Raw genomic sequence first — 22,843 nt, forward strand, 5'->3', positions numbered from 1 at the left:
TTTGTTGTTTCTGAGCTAGATGGCTGATTGTTTACCTTCAAGCCTTTAAGACCCCGGGAGCTATATCTTTTGATAGCCGGGCACCATCAGCTTTCTTCACCACATTTGCTTATACACCCATTTGTCTTCAGCGATCATATCTGGGAGGTGAGCACACAATGATATGATTTTTTGTTCTTTGATGGCTGATAACAGATCCCTTCAGCACCTTGTGATCTCACAGGCTGGTGTGCCAGAAGCCTGTATTTCATTCCCTAAACCTGACGGCCATTTATCTTTCAGTCCAAGTCTTTTTCATCTCCCCATTAAACTGACCATTGGTGGATTTTGGCTGACCATCCCTAGACTCTGCTGTGAAACTCAGCAACAGCTCCGTTTGCAGATCTAAACAAGTACAAATTCGCTTAGCACATTTCTGTTCCTTATCAGATAGTTCCCAGGTTTCCCTTCTGTGCTTTCTATAACTGTTCTGTGATTACAGGGCTATGTGTAAACTATTATGAATTTTAAGTGCAGCATGTTTATGCTTTTTTTTCACCTTAAAGTCTATTTGATTGGATATTTAATATTGCCACTCATTCTTTTTTGATTGGCATTATTTTGATATATTTTCCCCATCCTTTAATTCTGTGTATGGTTTTGTCTTTGTGTCTAAGGTGTGTCTCTTGGAGACAGCATATTGACAAGCCCTGTTTCCATATCCATCTGCTGTTCTCCATCTCTTCCCTGGTGAATTTAATCGATTTACCATAACATTTTTTAATTGGTGATTTTTGTTTTATAAGATGAATTTCACCTTAAGACAAATACACATTAGGATTTGATAGAGGAGAATTTAAATCTCAAAAGTAGCAGAAATATTTTTTTAACTCTTAAATGAATTATTTAATGTAGAACTATGATCTGCTCTGTAAGCCTTCACCTCATTCTTAATTATAAGCTTCAAACCGAAAGCACTCTTGATTCACAATTCGGTTATATCTGTAAATAGTGGTGGGTGCAAGGGTAAAACTTGTCTTGAGGTTGAAGTGATTTGATTATTTGTAACATCTGTAAAATGTAAGGTACTAGGTTACACTTTTTCCCGTTGCTTCAGATGAGCCTCTGTAGCTTTCTGTAGCTCCTGTTTAAGATGCAATCCAATTTGGCCCCTGTGACTGAGCTTATCACACAGTTCAGTGTTTAGGAAAATAACCCAAAATGATGGTTTGTATAAATAAGCCTGGATTAATTGGCTTGCTGGGAAATATGTTTTCCATCTGTGGCAGCTACTAAGTTTATAGATAGCGGTGATGGCCACTTAGGAGAAGATAAACATTTGTAAAGAAAGGAAAATGCTCTGCTTTATGTGGCGTGCATTATTTTCTTTCTTGCTCTGAACCTAAATGCCGATTCTTAAAGAAGTGTCCTGGTCTCGCGGGCTGAGGACGCGTCCCCAGAAGGGACCAGCCTGTGGAGAGAGCGCTGGTGGGAATGAAGAGGGAACCCGTCAAGGAGCGGGGTGACAGCAGTGGCTGTGGCGGAGGGCGCAGAAAGAGCAGGCTGAGGAGGGTGGCACGGGACCAGGCAGTGTTTGGTTCTGTTGTGCGCTGGGTGGCCGTGAGCCAAAGTTGACTTGGCGGTAGCTAACAGTAGCAAGAAAGAAGATTCTGGAATACTTTGGGCTTTTTCCTTTTAGCGGTATCTCTTTATTCCAACTCAAGAAGCGTTTTGCTTTGCTTCCTTATCATTCCATTATTGTTTTAAAGGAAATGGGGGTCTTGATATAGCTGTAGTGAATCCTATAGCTAAACTAAATCTGTTGTTGATAAATAACTGAAATGCCAGAGATTATCCAGAGCAAAGCATTTTAGTAGAGAGCCAAAAGATAAGAGGTTGAACTGGAGGTGGGGGTGGGTAAAGAAGATTTCATTCAAAGCCAAAATAAATGATTTCCGTGTATTTCTTGGTGATGTTCTTTCTGACTTAATAGGAAGGAAGGCAAAGAAAGCATGATCTAATTTAATTAGCACACTTGGCCTGACCTTGGGAGGGTAGCAGAGTGGGTTGTTCTGTTGACCGTGTCTGCCCTCCTGGTGGGCACGTCTGAGGCAAGCCCTCTGTGCTCCCCTGGAGCCGGGCAGCTATTGTAAGGTTTGCTTCTGTAGATAACACTAACACTTGTTATTACTTCTTTGCCGTGCCTCCCTCTGAGGACGATGGCTTCTGGAACGAAACAAACCGTGTTAATAGTAGAAGGTGGTAGTAAACAGTAGACACCTGAGCAGGCTGCTCTTGGCTCTTCCCCCCACCCCCAGCTCCACTGGTCATGCTCAGGCCCTTCCAGCCCAGAGACTAAGTAAATACAATAACCTGTTTCACAAAGCGGAAAAGGTTCCTCTTGGCTGAGGGAGCCAGGAAAGCGGAAGTTCGTTCTCGCCTTACTGCATCACTTGGGTTACTTCACATTGGTGACCTCTGGTATCCAGTTACCTGCACCGACAATTGGATGCACATACGAGGACACCAGCGTGGCTTTCTTATCTCGTCAGCTTCTTGAAATGTTTGACTATGTGTTTGGACTCGAATCTATGAGTTATTTTTTAAAGGAATTTTACAGTTGGATGAGGGAATTGTTCCACTGTCTTCTGTTTTAAACAGCTGACATTTATTAGAGCAAAGTAATTATGACTTTTTAAAACAGGTTCTTTTGAGATCTGAAGCTCCTATGACTGAGGACTTAAAGCTGTGAAGGAACTGGAGACATCATGCAAATGTCCAGTGTCAGGAAAAGTGCCCTGAGAATGTCATGTTTGGCTTTCAAGTGGCATGCTGGAGACATTTGACCTCTGCCTTCCAAGGCGGACAAAGAATGACATGAGCATCAGTCCGGTTGGTTTTTATGAAGCAGAGGCCAGGCATGCCTCCTCTCTTCAGCTTTTTTTTAACCAGTTCTGTCACCAGTTGTTCCTCTCGGGGAACTCCCTACTTCTCTGCTGGGTTTGATAATCCATTGCAATGGTGACACAAAACTTAACAGAAAATATTCAAGATGATGGAATTTACTAGGGAAATAACCAGTTGCCATTCAGGATCAGGAAAGATGCAGGATAGCGTTCTTTGGTAAAGCCAACCTTTTCTCAGCTGTGTCTACAGACAGGCTTCTTCCCTGGCCCTCAGCCTCTGCGCTCTGAGCAGCCTGCCCCGCTCTAGTAAGTGTTTCAAAGTTCTTTAGCTCCACCTGTAAGTGCCCCAAGGACACCTACTCCACCAGCCCGCTTCCTGCCTGAGGACACCAGCTATATCACTCCGTGGGCCCGGAAGTCCACTGCACTGTCTCATGCTGACCTGCATGTTCTGCTGCCACCTCCATTGTCTCGCTGTTTCCAGGGACGCAGCGCTGTCTGTCTTCTGGGACCAGGTGGTTCCCAGCACACAGACCCCAAGACACACTCTCCCTACTCTTGTTTCTTGATGGTAGTCAGGTCCTCCGTCCACCTGGAGGATGCCTTATTTTAACCCTAGTGTGATGGCAGTCCTCTCAGGGGTTCCTATGTCTTACTTGCATGGCCCCACCTCCACAGGGTTATCAGACATACCTTACGTGCATTAGCGGCAGGTGAGCTGGCCAGTCCCTCTGAGTGGGCCTCAGGCACCTTACTGGTGTAGTCCCATCCTTTCTTGTGGTAGGAATTTCAGGACCATGGCCAGGAGAGCCATGTAAGAGTGACCCACCACACTGCGGTGGTGGCGGACAAGGGAATACAAAGAAAGGGCGTCGTGTGAGGCTGCGTGTTCAGTGAGCACATTGTGCCTTGAGTAAGGAGAAAACCATGCAATCTGATTACGCAGGACCGCCTGAGTTGTTCTGTAGTGCTGCTTTATAGCAAGGTTTTCCCTTGTTAACTTTGTCATGGACGGTTTCCTTTTTTAAAAAATAATTTTATTGGAAGCGCTTACAGATACTGTAACAATTCACATTTCAATTAGATCAAGCAGCATTGTACAAATGCTACCACCATCAGTTTCAGTACATTTTCTTTTTTCTTGAACTCTTTGATATCGGCTCCCCTTTGTCCCTTCCCTCCCCCACCCTACCCTCGAGGAACCCTGATTATTATTTGCCAGCTCTTAACATTATCCGATGTATCTGTTCCCCTCAGGTGGGGTTACACAGTCATCCTTGCGATCAGCTCCTCTGTCCCCACCCCCTTCTCTTCCCGATCCCCCAGGGAACCATGACTCCCCTGGCTGCTTCTGAAGGGTTGTCTGTCTTGGTTTTCATGCATCGAGTACTCTTAGTTGTGCAGATGCACATCCGCAGGTCTCAGCCGATCAATGAGGTAAAACAAAGACCGCGGTAGAACTAGCTGATCGATCGTTAGGCATTTCGTCAGTGCCGTGCCACACCCTGGATGCTCCATCCCTGCCGTGCGGCCCTTCACTGGGGGACTGCGTCTTGACCAGTTTCAAAGGGATACAGAATACGGCAGCACCGGGCCAGGGAGCCCCAGGCATCATCGCCCAGCTTCATAGTTGCCTGCTCTGTGCCGCGCCTGGCGTAGATGTTTGGACAGGAGATGAAGCTGGGGTATGTGCCTCCTAAAAGCCAGTCCTGCGGTGGGACCTTACTTCTGGGGAGTGGGTCGTGGGAGTTTACTCCCCTTTGCAAGTCTGACCCCAGAGCCCCGGGGCGGCAGGCACTGCGGGTCTGAGTAGGAACCACCTGGGGAGCGGCGAGTGGTTTCTGCGGGGCGCGCACAGCAAAGCGCTGACGTGGCGCTTCCTCGCGGACTTGGTGTTTGTTGGTCTAGTTTCTCAGGCCGCTGCGTGACGCGCCTTCTAAGGAGAGGAGTAGGGTTAGTCACAGACGGAAGCGTGTGTCTTTGAAAGATTCTCTGCTTCCTACTTTGCCATTTCCGTACTTCCACTTGCTTGGACGCCTTTCAGAGACATGAACATTTACTGCTGTTTTTAACCTGCATGTTCCATCTTTCCTTACGCGGGACCTCTGCTCCCAACTTTAGTTGGGTAAAGCTTCCAGCCTTGCTCATAAAGGGGCCTCTCGGTGATTTCCGTTGGAGAGCCTTTGGCATATTAGAGCTGGTCTGAAAGAAACGGCCGGCGGCCGTTCAGATTCTATCTGGGCTGCCTGCTTCCTGACGACCGCGCCGCGCGGCCTTTCATTTCCTCACCGGCCCCACCCGCGCGCTGCCAGACAGTACGTCCAAGCTAATCTCGGACCCCACCAGATGCTTCATAAAACGTTATCTTGTAGAACCAGGTGAGTTGCCGAGAGAGAGAGCCAGCAGCCTTCTTGATTATAGAGTCTGGAGAGTGATTTAATAACCCTTATCATTCTACACGTCTCTGTCAGCAACGTGGATGATCATTCTGTTTCCTTATGAAACCCATGGTGTTCTAGATATACTGCCATCAAATACATAGTATATGAAAGCATTTTTCAGGCTGCACTGTTATACACATCTGGGAGAGTTAAATGGATGTTTCTGCCAGAGGTACTTCAGACAGGAAGGTGCTTAGTACTTATTTCTTGGTATTTCTTTCTTTCAAGATCTCGAAATTGAGTAACTCAGGCTGTGAGGGCAGTGACTATCCCTATGTTTGGCAGGAGGAAACGGAAGCTCCTTGAGGTTCTTTGAATTACTTTTGCCCCAAGAACAAAGGGGAAGTGAGGGGCATGGTTGAAAAGCGGGGCTTTAGAGCTGCTCGGCGCTGATACCTGGATCTCCCCCCGTGCTCCCGTGAGTGTCCGCTCAGACCTCGCCGCAGAGCCCCAGCCAGCTCCGAGGCAGGCGTGCCTGCCGCGCTGCGGCTCCTCTGGTAGAGCTGTGCTGTCGGTGAGGTCATGGTCCTGGGAAAGGCTACCACTGCGGCAGCGGCCAAGTACTTCTCACCGGGTTTGGCTTCAGGGAGCAGCCCTCTCACACTTGGTAGAGCTGTGTGTGTAGTTGCTTCGTGCTGTGACCAGTTGGTCTCCAAGGGCTTACAGATTGGGGTTCAAGTCCGATTCTGGAGCCAGACTACCAAGGTTCCCGTCGTGCCTGCATTTCACTTAATGGACTGTGTAGCGTTGATCATGGTCGTGACCCTTTCTGAGGCTCAAGTGCCTCCCTCGTGCGATGGGGAGAATCACTGTGCTTCTCTCTTAGGTCAGGCCCGGCACAGAAATAGTAGCTCTCACTGTTACTGGTGTCCACATTGTCTCTAGACCAGGAGGCCAGGAGAACGGGATGCAGGCTGTCTCACCTCTCCCTTCAAGGAAGGGCTGCCTCGTTGCTTCTGAGGTTCCGGTTTCTGGTCTTAAGAATTCAAGGCCCTGTGTGTGTGACCATGTGTTGCTTAGCCAGCGCACTGCATGCGTGCACCTGTGACGTGGGCCTCGTGTGGTGAGAGGAAACCCCATGAGCAGTAGCATCGACTCATCTTTCTCCGTGGGATGCAGGGACTGGGGGAGCGAATGCCTCTGACTCTCAGAGGAATCCCTGCCTTCCTCCCTGTGGAGGGGGAAGGGATTTGAAAGGGCTGCAGTGTGACAGAGGCGGCGTTCACGGTGTACAAGTAGAGCACGAGAAGCCAGAGAAGGGACAATGTTCCGAGACGGCAAACGACAGAGGAGGAGGAACCAGAGAAGACCGCCCCCTCATTGGGGAGACAATAAAGAATTTCTACTTTGAAGTAGAAACTAATGAAGTGGATGAGAGGCATGCATGAGAGAAAGCCCCAGAAGCCAAGGGACCAGACAAAGTCGGAGAGAACCTGGCAGCCCACAGTGGTGACGGCGTCAGGGGCAGAGGCTTTGGGGTGGAACGCTGAGGTGGGTTTTGAAAACTTTGGTTGAGGGCTAGAGGCCGTGGAGCCCCAACTGCTGGGGCACAGCCACATTTGAGTACATCGTTCTCTCAAGTGCTTGTTCACGTAAGGTGGGTAGGAGTGGCGGGGATCGTTGTGTGTATCTGTTACAGGAACCAAAAGAAGCCAGAAACCCCAGAGTAAGTGCAAAATAATGCAAAGGATGAGCTACAAAAGAGATAGTGAGTGAATGGAACCACAAAGGGGCCCCAGGGATTCTTCAAGGATGCGTGGAGTTTTAGGAAGGATGCTTGCTAGGTCTCTGGCCTTTTGGGGGGTGGGGCGGGTAGGCCAGCCTGGGGAGCCATAGCTGAGAAGGGTAGCTCTTGATATGTGGGGGTGTGCCTCCTGCTGGTCAGAGGAGTAGAGTAAGACCAAGAACTAGTGGGGCCAGCCAGCCACGGGGCTTTTGAAGAACAGTCACAACACAGCCCTGGCCTGAAACAGGAGTAGTTTGGGGGTCAGAAGGAAGTCACTGGGTTTGGGAGAGAAAACCAACCTTTGAATGACATTGAGTGTCCGCTACCCTGTACTGATCCCACGGCAGAGCTCGTGGCAGAGGCCCGTGCGCTCAGACTTGCCTGGATAGTGCTCACTGGTCGAGGACAGGAAGTGTGACCAGGGTGCTGGCATCTCTCCAGCCTCGGCACGTGGGCGTGCAGGTTGAGGAGCGGTGCTTCCTCAGGAAGGACTCGCTTGTGCAGAGTGTGCCTGACTGTGGTTGGATGGTTTGGAGATTAGAACCCACAACCAGCACAGTCTCCCCTGCTCTGTGTCCCTTTCTCTCGCCCTTGTTTCTGAAGGAGACCACAAGTAAGGTGTAGCTTTCGTTCATTTCCCTGTCATCAGCCAAAGGTTCACGGGCTTGACAGCCCTCACCGCCTGGCAGGGTTTTTGTGAGAGGAGCCGCCTCCTGGACCACTGTCCACCTGTCAGCCTCTCCAGTGGTGATGGTTTCGGTGTCCTCCTCGTTCCTTAGCACCTGTTCCAGCCTGTTCCTCAGCCGCCTCAAGGCCCCAGGACACATCGTAAATCCGTTTGCTTCTGGAGGTACCGAATGCATGGTAAAGGGCCCTCTGTTGGCGCGCGATGCCTGAGCCGTTGGGCTGGCTCCGCTCAGGCATGAGCTGGACGACATACTGTTTCTGTTGCCTTCACTGTCTCCTGACTGCCCTGCAGAAGGCAGCTGAGCCCTGTAGAAAGACTAAAATTTGAAGTTAAGTTAAATATTGACTGTGAGTGCAATTTGAGAAACCCTGTCTGCCACACAGTATTGTCGAGATTAAAACTGAAGGTTAAAAAAGCAACAAACCTCTGTGGATGAGTTGATTCCAATTCATACTGACCCTTTAGGACATGAGCTAGCCCTGTCCCATGGGTGTTCCAAGGCTGTGCCTTTTGCAGAAGTAGGCTGGTTTCACCTAAGGAACAGCTGGTGGGTTCGAACTGCCAACCTTTCAGTTAGCTGAGCCCTTACTTACCCACTACACCACCAGGATCCTTAGTACCAGACTACAAAGGGTATGTGAAAGGTTATTAAGTGTAAGCTTTTTTTCCCCATTAATTTTTTTCTAAAGTATAATTTCAATAGATAATAAAATAACATTGCTGCTTCTGCCCCACCTCCACCCCCCAAAAAAAAGTCATACAAAGAGACTCACTCTCTCTACTCCGTTCCATTGCCTTTTTAGGTTACCATTTGTGTTAGTTACTGATGTAGCTTTCCAGTGTTTCTTCATGCAGAAAATATATACGAGTATGTATTTACTGTTCCTTCCCATTTCTTACACCGAGGATGGCAGACTCTATACACTGCCACGCACCTTGGTCTGACTTCGCTCAACATTTGCACACCACACATTCATTGTCTCTCACTGTCTGGTTGCCATGGTTTATTGAACCAGCCCCTGCCGATGGAACGTGTATTGTTGTCCACCTTGTCCTCTCACATGGCGAGTGCTGTGTAACTGTTAGCTGGTTCTGTGTATTTGTAGGTTGAAGTCCCGGAATGACATTGGTGGGAATAAAGGTAAATGTATTTGTAGCTTTTCTAGATTTGGCCAGGGTGCATTCCACAGGGGTTATATTAGTTTTCATATTTATACTCTATTTGCGGCTAAGTTTTAGCACCTATTTCCCAAAGCGACTCATTGCCGCGTCTTCATCACTGGGCCGTGTGTTGTGCCTGCTGGGAGCGGGCTGACCTGGCCTCGCTGAGTGGTGTAGGGATAAGTCTCGCCATCCTGGGTTCAACGGAGTAGATTCTGACTGTACTTCTTTCAGGGCACATGTTTCTTTTTCTGGCAGTTCATGATCTTCGGTATTCTTTGCCAACACCATAATCCACGTCGACCCATCTTTCTTCCTCGCTCATTGTCTAGCTCTCCCATGCATGTGACATCATTAATGGACATAACTTGGGTCAGGCTCACCTTAGTCCTTGAAGTGAGATCTTTTGTTGTTGTTTTTTTGTTTGTTTGTTTTAATATTTTAAAGCGATCTTTTGCAGCACATTTGCCCAGTGTGTGATGCGCATTTGATGCCATGACTGTTGTGCTGCTCGCGTGAGCATCGACTGTGGACCAAGTAAACGTCACTCCTCTCGTGCGATGTTGCTGTTTGGTCCGTGGTGCGGGGGTTGTTTCATTTTGAGGTGTAAGCCATGGTGAAGTCTGAAGTCTTTGATTTTCATCAGTAAATGCTTCGGGTCCTCCTCAGCCAGCAAGGTTGTCTTGGCTCTGTCGTCAGCGTTGATGTCGTCCTCAAATCCTGGTGCCCTGGCGTCTTCTCGTGCCCAGCTCCTGGGACTATTCACTGAGCCTGCAGATGAGTGAGCATGGGGAGAGGACGCCCCCGGCTGCACAGTCAGCAAAGCTGTGCGTGAGGATGGCTATCCGTGCAGGAGCGGTGTAACTGAGGGGCATGTGTGCGTCGCATTCTTATCGGCTGCATCAAGACCGCAGGGGAAGCTTCGGATGTAAGATTCTAGTAAGAGTTAGCCCAAATTGTTAGGATTGCAGGTAAATTTTATCATCTGACAAAACTATGGTTCCTGTTCATTTTTCCTGTGTACTTATATTTCTAACATAGAGCACATACCATCTTTGTTACGTCTTTTACCTAAGCACGGTGGCACGTTGCTGCAGCGCCTTTGTAACCCCACGGTCAATGACTTGACAGGAGAGAAGTGCCGCGAGGTTTTGCTTCCTGACTGGAAACCCCTCTCCAGCCTTGTGCTCCCCTCCTCTGCCTCCCGAGGCCATGGTGGTCTGGCCATGCCACCAGCTGAAGCCATCAGATTTATTGCCTCGTGATTTTGTCACACTTAAAAAATAGCAAAATAATACCTGACTACCAGTACCTTTGAGTGGAATATCAAAGGTTTTCCGTTTCCGAGTGGATTTGCCCTACCCGGTGCAGAATGATTTCCACAAGCATTCTCTTCCCCTTACAGACTCTGATGGTACCCTTTTGCTAACAAAAGATAGGAATATTGCTGGCTTGTTAGCGTATTGTATTTCTTTGCATGTAAATAAGACATTCAAGATGAAAACCCAATTAGATTTCACGGCAGTTCCTAGAGCTGACCTCCTTTATCCACGTATCTATTTCCCTGGATCCCTGGGGCAGTTTTCAGTTTTGTTTTGTTTTCCTGTCTCTTCGGGCAGTGCCTGTTTCCAGTGGCCAGAGCACTTCAGAACCAAGCGTGCACCTTTCCTCAGGCGGCCCCCCTTCTCCTGCCTAAGTGGGTGCTGTGCTGTTTCACACAGCACCCCCTAGTCTCAGACACGCTGATCCCAATCTGCTCAAAGTCCAGGACACATAGGCCAACAGTGCCAGCAGCCACAGCTCATTATCGACTCTGAGTCCAATTACTTGGCCGCCACCTAGACTGTGAGGTTTTTACAGGCCCCAAAGAACTCATATCCTGAAGAGAGAGACTAATCAGAGCAGGTCCTCTTGGCAGGGACTGTGAGAGGGTGGATTCCAATTGATAGGAGTTTTAATTTGTGAAGACTTAATCTGATCTTTGGGTTTGGGAACAAGATAGTGTAGATGTACTTATTGTCCATTTTCTCTGGGCATACTTTGAAGATTCATTTGATTGTGCTGATGATAGTATTGTTAAAAGGACACAGAAATTTATTACACAAATCTGCCTCTGTCCTTCACCTGCCTCGCTGCCCAGAGCTACTCTGAAGATGAGTCAGATTGCATGGGGGGAGCAGGAGGGTGACTGAGGTCTAAAGTGGTGTCTGGTGTCCAATGGTTGGGGCTCCTGCAGCCTGCAAGTCTCTTGGGTGGGGGGCACACTGCGTTGCTCGAGAAGTACTTAGGATAAGTGGTATTTTTTTAGTGAAAGGAGAGAAGGACCATGTTCTCACTGCCTGGCACTAGGGAAGCCAGGGGCTAAAAGAGAGGACACCGGGAAATTGGCCCGCCTCGTCTTCCCTGTATCCTGTTGAGAAGAGGGGCACTGGGTCTGGGGTAGCAGGATGCACTGCCCTCCCGTGCCGGTACCTCCAGGGCCGTTTCTTGGGAGGGCAGACATGCAGCGCCACATTCAGATGAGACGCCGGGCTTCTCTGAGAGGTGGAAAACAGGGTTGCCCGCACCAAAGCATTGATTGTATTTTGAGGTTGAGTGGTGTCCTCTGTCATGTCAGTTAGCTTACAAAATTAGACTAGCATCATCGTGTCTTTGAATCATTTAAGTAAGCAGTCTTACCTTTAGACCAGCCGCTCTCAAAGTGTGGTCGGAGGGACCCTGTAGGGGTGCTGCAAGGTCAAATGGGAGGGAGTCAAAAGTTATCTACCAAAATGGCAGGATCCTTTATTATAAAGTGAAGCTCCACGGCCTTCCCTCTCTCTGGGTGCACATTCTGAAAGTGGTCTTTCCGTGTCCCTCAGCCTTCCCCAGTGAAGCCTGCTCTCATGCATTTGCAGCGCGTCAAAGCAGCACTCTGGGCCTGCCCAGGGGACGCCGGTTGTGGTCCTTTTCCATTTCGTTGAGTTTAGGGAACTAGGTCCAAAGGGGCAAGATCAGGACTGTAGGGTGGACAGGACAAAAGCTCCCTACTGCTTGATGGATTTCCTTCCGAGAGAGCAGACTGAGTGCACTCAGCTCATTCCACACAGTACCGTCTTCAAATAATTGGCATATGGGATGAGAAAATGTCCCTCTCCACGGAAGCTTAGCTGGTTGCTGTTGGGACGTGAGCAAGGGAGGGGGGCCACCTCTGGTGCTTGGAGGGTGGGTAGGTTGAGTCTGGAGCTGATGTGCTTGCCCTCCTGACCCAAGAGATAGAGCCCCTCCTTGGGGCTGTACGAACAAGAGCATTTTCCACCTGCCTGCTAGAATACAGGTCTTCCACGCACCTTCTGTGAGGTAGCCTGAGCAGTGACGCAGCACCCGGCCTGGTATCCGCCTTAGGCCCAGAGCCTCACTCTGCACCTCGCCAGTGTGCCCGGACACCCTGAGTTTCTCTGGGCCCCTCCTTTGCACTGTGACGTTGTAGCCATACCTTTGCAGAAATGTTCATAAAACTTAGATTAAGTGAGTTTACAAATGGGAAAGCTGGAAAACATGTGTAAGTATCTGTGTGGTCCAAGTGGGACCTTACCCTTGGACTCATAAGACTTGTGTCCTTTTCTCCAGGTTACCTGTGCATGACCGATGAATGGTTCTCTGAGTATGTCTACGAGGTGGTGGTGGACAGGAAGCATGTCCCCGAAGAGGTGCTAGCTGTGTTAGAGCAGGACCCCATTGTCCTGCCAGCCTGGGACCCCATGGGGGCTTTGGCCCAGTGATTCAGCCTTGGCTGCTTTCCTCCTCCCGTGGGACCTGAAGTAGCTGCAAATGGACTGAAGCCAAAGTTCCGCAGGTGACTGTGTGTTCTCACTTGACACGGTCAGGCTCATGGTTTTCCCATCTCCTCCAGGAACCTCGCCCGGGAAGTGAGCTTTATGCTGAAACAAAATATTCTGAAAGTCGGGGGGTGGGGGGCGGGGGGCTCAGAACAGGAAAGATCAGATCACACTATCTACTCGCCTCATCTCCAACAGCTCAGGATCTCTTAGCATTTTAACCCCATGTCAAAAGCGTTTGGTCACGTGTCTGTTTCCATAAGACGGGACGTGATGAGCATTCGAGGTGGGGGTCGAGACAGCGGCCTCTGCTGTGTGTCCCTCCCGCAGTGGAGGCTGAGGCTGCTGTCCTGTGATTTAGACTGCCTGGCAGCTCCTCTGCCCTTCTGCATGGCAGTCACTGGATGGAGGCTTTTTCCCAAGGCAGTTTTATGTGTCTCTAGTAGCTTAGTGGTCACCGTTTGTTTTCCATTTGTGTGTGTGTGTGTGTGTGTGTGTGTGTGTGTGTGTGTGTGTGTTTTAGCCCAAGAGTGGAGGGTTGATCAAATCTGACATGATTCCTTCCCCTTGTCCTGAACGGGGGAGCAGGGGGCAGGGGGCAGGGGGCACGGCACTGCTGGAGTCAGGCTTTAGGTAGAGGCTTAGAGAAAGTTGGGTGAGAGAACAACCAAAAACCTTATCATGATCTGAATTGTCAACATTAGGGGGCGCCCTAGCCAATTGGTTTGACTTCTGCCTCTGGAGTGGGGGATTGAATGGGCAGCAAAGGTGGTATCTATTCTTTCTGACAACTAGATGGTGCTGAGAAGCTTTTGAATAAAATACTTTGCTAAAATGAGATTAAGTTTGCTTCCTTGGTCTGCTTAAGAATCGTTTCATAGCTACAGAGGAAAACAGGTAAGTGCTGGCTCATGTTCATGGGAGCGAAAAAACAACAAACTGACTCCGCGCATGTCTGCTGCGCTTCTGTGCTAGAGACAGGAGTCTCCCCAGCCTGCACTGACCTCTGTGTCTTTTGACTGGGAGAGGGTACACCCCTGCCACTAAATCATTCTCCCGCCCACTGTCATAACTTCTGATCCAGGGTGCCTACAGGGTGGGAAGTGAGGCGCTGTTGAGTCCAGCCTTAGAATAGGCTGGAGAACTTCCTTTTCACTTGGAAACAAAGAGCAGGGGCAGGGCTTCCTCCAGCCTGCGCCCTGCCATTCTGGCCCGCTGAGAACCACCTGACCCGATAGCATTAGATAGAGGCCTAAATGCTAATCTAAATGCTGTTGGCAACAGGCTAGTAATTCTGTTGCGAGCAGGATGGCTTCATGCAGCTGTAAACATGCAGGACTGCTTCCAGGGACAGGCGAGATGCCTCCAAAGTGAAGACACTGAGGCGCACAGCTGCTGTGCGAGCCAGCCCAGCGCCCCAGGAAACTGTTGTTCAAGAATCAGATGGAATCCAGGTGTTGCCAGTCATAAACTAAGCTGGCCCCTGAAAGAGGGAAAGCGGCCCGATAGAAGGTTCAAGACGGAGAGAGAACTAGTGATCGAGACTCGGTTCGTCTCAATAAGTGATTGCAGAGAAGTCTTACAGGGTTTGGAAGACATGGAAACAGTCCATCGGAAGTCATTAGAGTCCCATATCCTGAGCGCTGCCATCCGGAGGAAAGGAGTGTACTGACAAGCCTGACCTTGCTGCTCGCCGTTCTGCCGCCCACAGACGTGTGTGGAGTCCCTGGAGTCGGGCAACCCGTGGGCCCAGAGTGTTTGGTGGCGGTGGTCCTTTCAGCATCACTAGAATGATCCCACTGCCATCGAGCTGATTGTGATTCTTGGTGGCCCTGCAAGGGGTTTCCGAGACTGTAAACCTGGATGAGGACAGACGGCCTCCTTTTTCTCCCGTGGAGCCCCGCGGGAGGGTTAGGATGAAGCCCAGTGCCTAACCCATGGTGCCACTAGGCAGTATGTGTGTGTAATTCTCCGGGAAAATACTGATTCTAAATTAGTATGTGCCTAGTAGCATAGCCATGAACGACATAAAGCAAACTTTGACAACTGTTTGAAAAAGTCCAGGTAAAGGTAAACCTCCCTGTGAGGTTCACAATGCGGTCTGTGACAGGGTGTGACATGACTGGGGTGCAGTGCGAACACCCTAAATTAAAACCCTGGAGGAAGTCACTTCCAGTTCCCTTGCATTGCTCCAGTTGCCACGGAAGCTGCTGCAGAAGCCAGAAGGATGGGGGGAGGAAACAATGCCAAGAGAAGTGAGCAGGGAGGACGTAGAGTGGGCCCAGCCACATCCACTTTTCCACCCATTTGAGCAGCTGGAGCACCTTGAGCCCAAACCTCCTGCCACCTGCCAGACAGCCCACGAGCCCACCCCCAGAATGACGTCCGCTGCCTCCTGCCTTCTCCCCCTGACTGGGGTAGGAGTCCGTCCGAGCTATTTCCCCTGGGGGAACATACACCCTCTCAGAACCACAGACAGAATGACAATTGGACTCTGCCAAGATGGAAATGGCAAGGCTTACCTGTCAACAACGTAAAGCGGGTGTTTACAGTTCAGATCTTCAGCTTCGTACTCGACAGTCCGAACCACTCTTCCAACCCCCCGAGGAGCCTCCCTCAAACCGGATCCCTGCCCTCCCCTGGGTCACCCTTCCCCATTTCACCCGAGTTAATGCTGGTCAGTCCAGCCCACTCCCCTGTCCCGTGCCCTCCCCCAGCTTTGGCAACCTCCAAAGCCTGATCCTTTTGGGATGAGCCTTTTTCTCCCTGAAATCTGGCATATTGGGAGATTTTAACATTTCTCAATCACTATGAGTTGGATTGACTCGATGGCAGTGAGTTTGAGATTTTTCAATCACAGATAAGCAAGGAACCGCAGGTGGCCCAAACAGGCAAGTGCTTGCCTAGCCATAAGGTCCGTCGTAAAAACTATGTAGAGGCACCTCGGAAGATCGTGCCAGCAGTCTGCTTCCAAAGGGCCGCAGCCTTGAAAGCCCGTGGAGCCGTTCTCTGCACCCCTGCGGTCATCTGGAGCGAAGACTAACCTGGCGGTGATGAACAAAAGCAAGAAGGCTGTAGTTAAGCCGTGAGCGAGGTCTGGAACGGGCATGTAGAACACTGCAGGGGCAAGTCCTGCAGGGGCAAGATGGTTCATCTTCCGTGCAAGCACTGGGGGGGGGGGGGGGCTGATTCCTGGCCAGTACTCCATTTGCATGTTGCTATGGAGACAAGCAGGTTTCAACAGCGCTTCCCAACTTAAAACTAGGAAGGCCTGTCCATCTACTTCCAAAATTCAGCCCCAAACTCCTATAGACCCAACAGCCGAGGCTATAGCCAATCCTATGGATGGCAGGTCAGGCCGCGTTCCATTCCATTCAGCCCGGCGCTGCCGAGAGTCAGGTCGACTCCCTGCCACTAGCAGCAATAACAGACCGTGGCACCGACTACATTCTTCCCTGGCACACAGGAAGCTATTGCAAAAGTTGACCAAAACTATTTCAAAAGGTACATTCCAAAAGTAATTATTGCAAACCACAGAACAGCTCAGTTTAACTTTTAAAATAAAATTTCCAAAGAAAACTGGAAATCTCCTATGTATTTATAAAAACTCTTGGGTCCAAGAAGAAATAAAGAAAATCTGAACGATAATAGAAATACTAGCTGTCAAAATGAGAGGTGCAGCTAAAATGGTACCTAAAAAAAAATGGTACCTAAAGGAAATTTTATAGTATTAAAAGTTGCAGGTTCAGACATCTAGGCCAATTGGTCAGACTGTTCATAAAAACAATGTTCTCCATCTAGCGAGTAGGTATCGGTACCAAATCCCCAACTCCCTGCCATCAAGTCAACGCCGACTCATACTGACTCATAGCAGGTCGAGCAGCACCTATGAGTTTCCCAGGCTTAACTCTTCATGGGAGTAGAAAGCCCTATCTTCCTCCCTCGGAGCAGTTAGTGGTTTCAAACTGCTAACCCTACAGTTAGCAGCCCAACTTGTAACCACTATGCCATTCAAGCTCTGTAGTAAGATGGGAGGCCTTTAAAAGGCTTTAGCTGCCAGCTAAGAGGCTGCTCTTGGTCTCTGCTCGCCTGGAGCAAAGGTAAATGAATACTCCAGTACACAATTGACCCCAAAGGACGCTCACGTGTATCACAGCTGCCTCTCACCTGAGACCGGAGTGGAATAGGGCCTGGCTAGGACCACAACAGAAGATCCTGGTTAGAATGGTTGAAAAAAAAAAAGGCCAAAATGTAAATAAAAGATGACTTAATCTGAAACCTCAGAGGCTAGAGCAGTGGTCCTCAATCTTTCTAAAGCCACGACCCTCTCACACAGCTCCTCATGTGGTGGGGACCCCCAACCATAACATTATTTTCGTTGCTACTTCATCACTGTCATTTTGCTACTGTGATGAATTGGGCAACCTCTGTGAAAGGGTTGTTCAACTCCCAAATGGGTCTCGACCCACAGGTTGAGAACCACTGGTCTAGCAGAACCCCTGAGACGATGCCCTGAGAGTCTTGTGGGAGCCCACCTTTCAGTAGGTAATAGAACTAGAAACCAAACACCTCAGAACAGCCAAGCACATGGAAACCAAGGGGCACCTTTACCCCAAACCAGAGAAAGGACAGCGAGGGCAGGGAACACAGATAAATGGAACAGGGAGGAAGTTGTGTGTGGACTATTATTTGGAAAACTAACTTGTCATGTCATCTTTCACCTAAAGCCCCATCAAATGTTTTTACGTTTATTAGACTTTCGGTCTATCAGTCTATTTTAAAGGCTTATTGGAATGTGATAAAGGCTTAAAAATATTGAGCTAAATACCTGTTTCGAGATTAGAACAACAGTCGAAGGAAATGATGACCAGTGCAGAACTGAGCGGGGTGAGTTGACAAAGCCAAAAATTCATGGTTTTAAAAGGAAGCAAATGAACACGAACGGGCAAGTGTGTGCGCCCGCGGGGATTAGAAAAGAATGCCATCTGGTGTAAAGGAATTTGTGTAGAGGACAGAAACCTGTGGGTGGGAAGAACAGGCAAGGAGTCAACACAGTTTGTGAGGCTGTAAAGCAAATGGAGGTGTTTGTAGCCCGAACCGCTGAGAAAGTTAGTGATAAAGCAGTTTACAGTGCAGTGGCCCCCACACTAAGCCCACTGCCGTCAAGTTGGCTCCCAACTTACAGTGACCCCATGGAGAGTCGCTGAGACTATCAATCCGCCTTCCCACAGAGAAAGTGAATTGGAATCACCCGCCTGGCTATTTGATCCATTTGAGACCGAGAAGCTGATAGAACTCAATCTCTTCACCACTGGGTTTTAGTGATTTGTGCGTAAATTTGAATGATAGTTTATTAACTGCCCTTCATTGTAGGCGTATATATATTATTGTATCACAGTGGACTTCAAGATCGATTTTGACATGTTCTTTTTGATGATAAATGCAACGCCATTCCCCTTGAATTTGTCTTTCTCAGCATCATGGACCACGCGATTCAGAATGGCCACCATCAGACCATTTCACCCATCTTTATGTGTTCCACTTCCCAATTTCCTACATTCATATTTCGTACAGTCTGCTTGGGTTATTAATGGATGTTTGCAGCTGTTCCTTCTCATTGTTGGGTCTTGCCCCAGCAGCAGCGGCAGGTCCAGAACACTTGTTCCACTCACATTATTAAGGTCGGCTCCACCTTGAGGAGGCAGCTCATCCCCAGTCATGTATTTAGTGTCTTCCTACCTGAGGCTCATCGTCCTGTACTGCATCAGATAATGTTCTGCTATTAAAGTTGTCAGGGGCTAATCCCTCAGAAATGGACAGCTGCTCTTTCTCCCGAGTCTATTGGTTGTAAGCTCCAGGAAGCCTGTGCACCATACGTGACCCTGCTGGTATTCGAAACATCAGTGGCGTAGACATCAGCATCACGGCAACACAAGCCGTCACAGTAGGACAGGCAAGTGGTGGCAAGCAGAGAATGCAGAAAGCATGATAGCAAACTATGGGTAACATTGTGGAAAATGGGGGTTCCAGAGCACTGCATTCGGGCTCATGCAGAACCTGTTCAAACCGAATAAAGGGTCGCTACGTAGTTTAAACTCAGGAAAGGTGTGCATCAGGGTGGTATCATTTCACCCTGCGTATTCAGTCTGTGTGCTGAGCAAAGAACTGGAGAAGCTGGGCTGTATATGAAAAAGAGCTCCCCACCAGGACGGAGCACTTACTGATGAAGATGAAAGACGCCGGCCCTCAGCATGGATCACAGCTCCAGCAAAGGAAAACCCCAGTCCTCACCCCTGGGCCAGTAGACGGCTTCCTGAGAAACGGAGACAGGACTGCAGTTGACACAGACTTCATTTTATTTTGGCTCCGCAGCCAGCCTATGGAAGCAGCAGTTGAGAAATCACATGGTGTATTTGCACAAGATCTAGTTAAAGTGTTAAGCGCAAAGACGGTGCACCTGACCCAAATCCCAGTGTTTCCACTCGTCTCACCTGCACATCAAAGCTGAACAGGGAGTAAAGAAGGGTCAATGCATTTGAATCAGGGTGTTAGTGAAGAAGAATAAGACAAAAACAATCCATCTTGGGGAAACCAGCCAGAATAATATTTAGAATACTTACAAGTTGTATGAGCCCCTAATAAATTGTTTAAAAAAAAGAATACTTACAAGAAAAGGCGGTGAGACATCAGCCCACAGACTGGACGTTACCAGGAAGGAGCAGAGGACATCACGCTTGGTAAAGCAGCCGTCTGTGAAAAGATAAGATCCCCCCTGAGCTGCACTGACCCAGCGCCTGCAACAGCGGCTCCAACAAACAGCGGGGAGAATGGGGCGGAGCAGGCCGGCTTTCATGCAGTTGTACATAAGGTTGCTACAAGCGGAAGGCAACTCTACGGCACCTGCCACCAGCAGCACCAACCCAACATTGAACCCACGACCCACCTGGGCTCTGTGAAGCTTAGAGATGCAGCGGCAAACAGCATCACCCATGACTTTGGGAGGAAAAGGCAGGTTGCCTAACAAATATTTAAGAGTCCCCTTCTATGCTGAGCAGTGTGCATTGAGGTGACAGCTCACTACCCAGCGCAGATTAGAGATGGAGTCTCTGGGGAGAGAGCTGTTAAGGTCTGTAGTCCCGAAGCCTCGCCAAAGATGAAAGGACCACAAGGGGGTTAAATAACCATTCACATTCTCAGTGTCCTTGGCCATTATTGGGCTCCTGGGAAGAAACACACAGACAAATCATTATAAACCACATCCAACTAGGGGGAGGGGAAGAGAGGGAGAACTGATACCAAGGGCTCAATAGAAAGTAAATGTCTAGAAAATAATGTTGGCAACATATGTACAGATATGCTGGATACAACTGATGTATGGATTGTTGTAAGAGCCCCCAATAAAATGATCTTTTAATAAACATTTTTTTTAAAAAACTACATCCACCAATATATTCTCAAAAAGAGAGTTCATAACCAAATATTTAATGACCTTAATTAGCATCCAGTGGGGAGAAACAGAAAGGTAAATATGTTAGTCTGGGTAGACTAGAGAAACAAACCCAGAGACACTCATAAATGTGTAAGAGAGAGCTTTATATCAAAGAGTAATTGTATATTAAGAAAACATCCCAGCCCAGTGCAGATTCAAGTCCATAAATCTGAGAGTAGCCCATGTGTCTGAGACCAGTCCATAAATTCCTCTTTAGACTCACACAACACATTCAATGGAAGATCGCAGGCCAATGGGTGGGAAGTCTGGTGGATCCAGTGGCAAATCTTCAGGAGAAAGCCATTCCCACACAGAGGCCTCATTGACTATGACCTGATTGACAGGCTAGACTCCCACCCCTTCGCTCAAGTTGACGGGATTATGTAACTGCCACAGTAAATATGATATCTCCGTTGATGCTAAAGGGAAACGGATCAAGGGTTGAGTCAAAGGTCTATGTTAGAAGAACTTGGAAATATCTCCGTGAGTGTTGAATGAGGAAAGGGGAAGATGGGAAATGGCCTTCTCTCAGAACTGAAGACAAAGATGATAACTGCTGGGTAGTTCCCAGCAGCCTCGGGACAATCCTTGAGAAGTGTGGAGTCATGCTGACCCTCCATGGCCAAGATGCCAAAGCCTGACAGGCTCCGGATGTGGTCATGGCTCATCTGCGTGCTGTGCGGGGGGCAGCACAGGGCACTGGCCAGTTAAGTTCCTTTCCTCCAGGAGAGCCTGGTTGCTAACTGACCGTCATCGTTTCTTAGGTCGAATGTTTTGTTTTTAAAACTAATCCCAGGTGGCTATTCTCATATTTAACACCGTTTGTTCCAAACCCTAGTTCTTTCTGAAGCTGACTATTCCTCCTTGGGGCCTGTGAAATACAACTGGGTAGAAAATTAGGGTTAAACTGGCCAGAGGGAAGGAGATGGTGGGAGAGGGGGGGGGATGTGCGATTCATACCTGCTGTACATCCACGGGAACAGGAGCCCTCCTGCACTCGGCGTTCGTGGCGTCCTTTGAATACCAGTTGCTTTCTCTCTCGCTTCCTTCGCTAGTAAGCAAAAATCCAGTAGCACCTCTTGAAGTAGCTACAGTGGATTCTGGAGCCATCCTGCAGCCTGGCTCCTGCCAATCTTCTGTTTTTGTTTGTTAGCTAGCTGCGGTGCAGAAAGATGCAGCTGAAGCAAGGGGAGTACTTGGTGTGAAGTATCAGAGGATGCCTGACATAGAATACCCGCCCCCACCCCGACCCCCAGGCACATCTCACCTGATAGGCCCCTGTAGTTCACCTAGTCCGTCCAGACTTCTCCAAGACAGCTAAGAAGTCACTGAAGTTCTGCTTGGATACATTCAACCATAGGTCACACAGCCTCCTCACGTGTGGCCCTACCCACATCTCCAGACTCTTCTGATTTCCCTTCTTGTTCTTCCTTCTCCGGCCAGTGTTCCCCACCCCTCCCCTCTGTCCCTCAGTACACCAAGCTCTGTCTTGCCTCCTTGTTGTTCCTTCTGCCTCAGACCCTTCCCTCAGACCCCTGCCTGGAGGCTTCTCATTAGTCAGGTCCTGGCCCCAAAGTCAAGGCTGTCCCTGATTGCCTCACCAACGTCCCCCTCCCACCCCCTCCCCATCCATCCCCATGCCCTTCATGCTCTCTACTGTTACTGGGGTCTGTGTCCTTCACAGCACTTAGATCCACTTCTGAAATTATTTATTTATATGCGCATTGTCTTATTTTCCCCAAACGTGGTACCCTCTGTCGGCTCCCCAAGGACAAGAGCTTGGTCTCCATAATCCCTATGCCGGCTCCTAGTAACGACGGGTTGAATGACTGATTGGAAATGCCCTGCATTCTGACAGCTCTGATCAGTTAAAAGCTTATACACAGACCTGAGTAAGGTCTGCTTCCCTGGAACCGGCGCAATCGGAACCAGGAGAACAAGAACAAGGCCCCGTGTGGCTCCTCCTGTTTCACGGCTTCACAGCAAGGCCTGGATTTCCCTGAGGCTAATCAGGAATGAGGGGACAAATGAGGGGCCGCCACAAAGGGTTGACCCCCCTTTTCTCACCGCTGAGCCTTTCTCCTTTCAAACCGGCCCCGCACGGTGGCAGGAGCCTGCGGCTTCATCCCTTGGTGTCCCTCTGAGAGTGTACAAGCACCTTAGCCGCTCTCTGGCTCTCGGCTCCCTGCCTCCGTGTTAAAGATGATTTTCAATTTTGTTTAACATGAGAGCTCCCAGCTTAAAAATAAGAGAAACTAGCTTGTTTTTTAATAACTTTTTAAAATGTCATGACACTGTATTACGTAATAGTGTCTTTAACTGTGAGCTGCCGCGGAGTCATCTTCAGCTCATAGCAAACCCACGCAGCAGGGTAAACAGTGGGTTCTCTAGGCTGTAATCTGGCCAGGACCCCTCTCAGTGGGGGAGGGGGAGGGGGGCGAAGCACCGAGCCTTCTAGTTAGCAGCCAAATGGTTTAACCATTCGCACCAGTGTTGTCATTTGGTCCCATTGAGTCAGTTCCGACCCAGAATGACCCTGTGAACAACAGGACGCAACGCTGCCCAGGCTTGCGCCATCCCCACAACTTCTGTTTAGTCTGAACCATGGCTGCACATACTCTTTAACCCATCTTGT

The 22,843-nt window shown here is 49.2% G+C and overlaps 1 protein-coding gene across 1 annotated transcript in view; it reads left to right on the forward strand.

The window, feature by feature from the left end:
* BLMH (bleomycin hydrolase) overlaps positions 1–13,559 on the forward strand; it is a 42,878-nt gene extending 29,319 nt beyond the window's left edge. The window contains exon 12 of the mRNA XM_075561261.1: positions 12,511–13,559. Coding sequence (XP_075417376.1) covers positions 12,511–12,662 — 152 coding nt within the window. The 3' untranslated portion in view covers positions 12,663–13,559. The remainder of the gene's footprint in view (positions 1–12,510) is intronic.
* The last annotated feature ends 9,284 nt before the right edge of the window (positions 13,560–22,843 follow it).

The sequence above is a fragment of the Tenrec ecaudatus genome, chromosome 10, assembly GCF_050624435.1.
Source record: "Tenrec ecaudatus isolate mTenEca1 chromosome 10, mTenEca1.hap1, whole genome shotgun sequence".
Taxonomy (NCBI): Eukaryota; Metazoa; Chordata; class Mammalia; order Afrosoricida; family Tenrecidae; genus Tenrec; species Tenrec ecaudatus.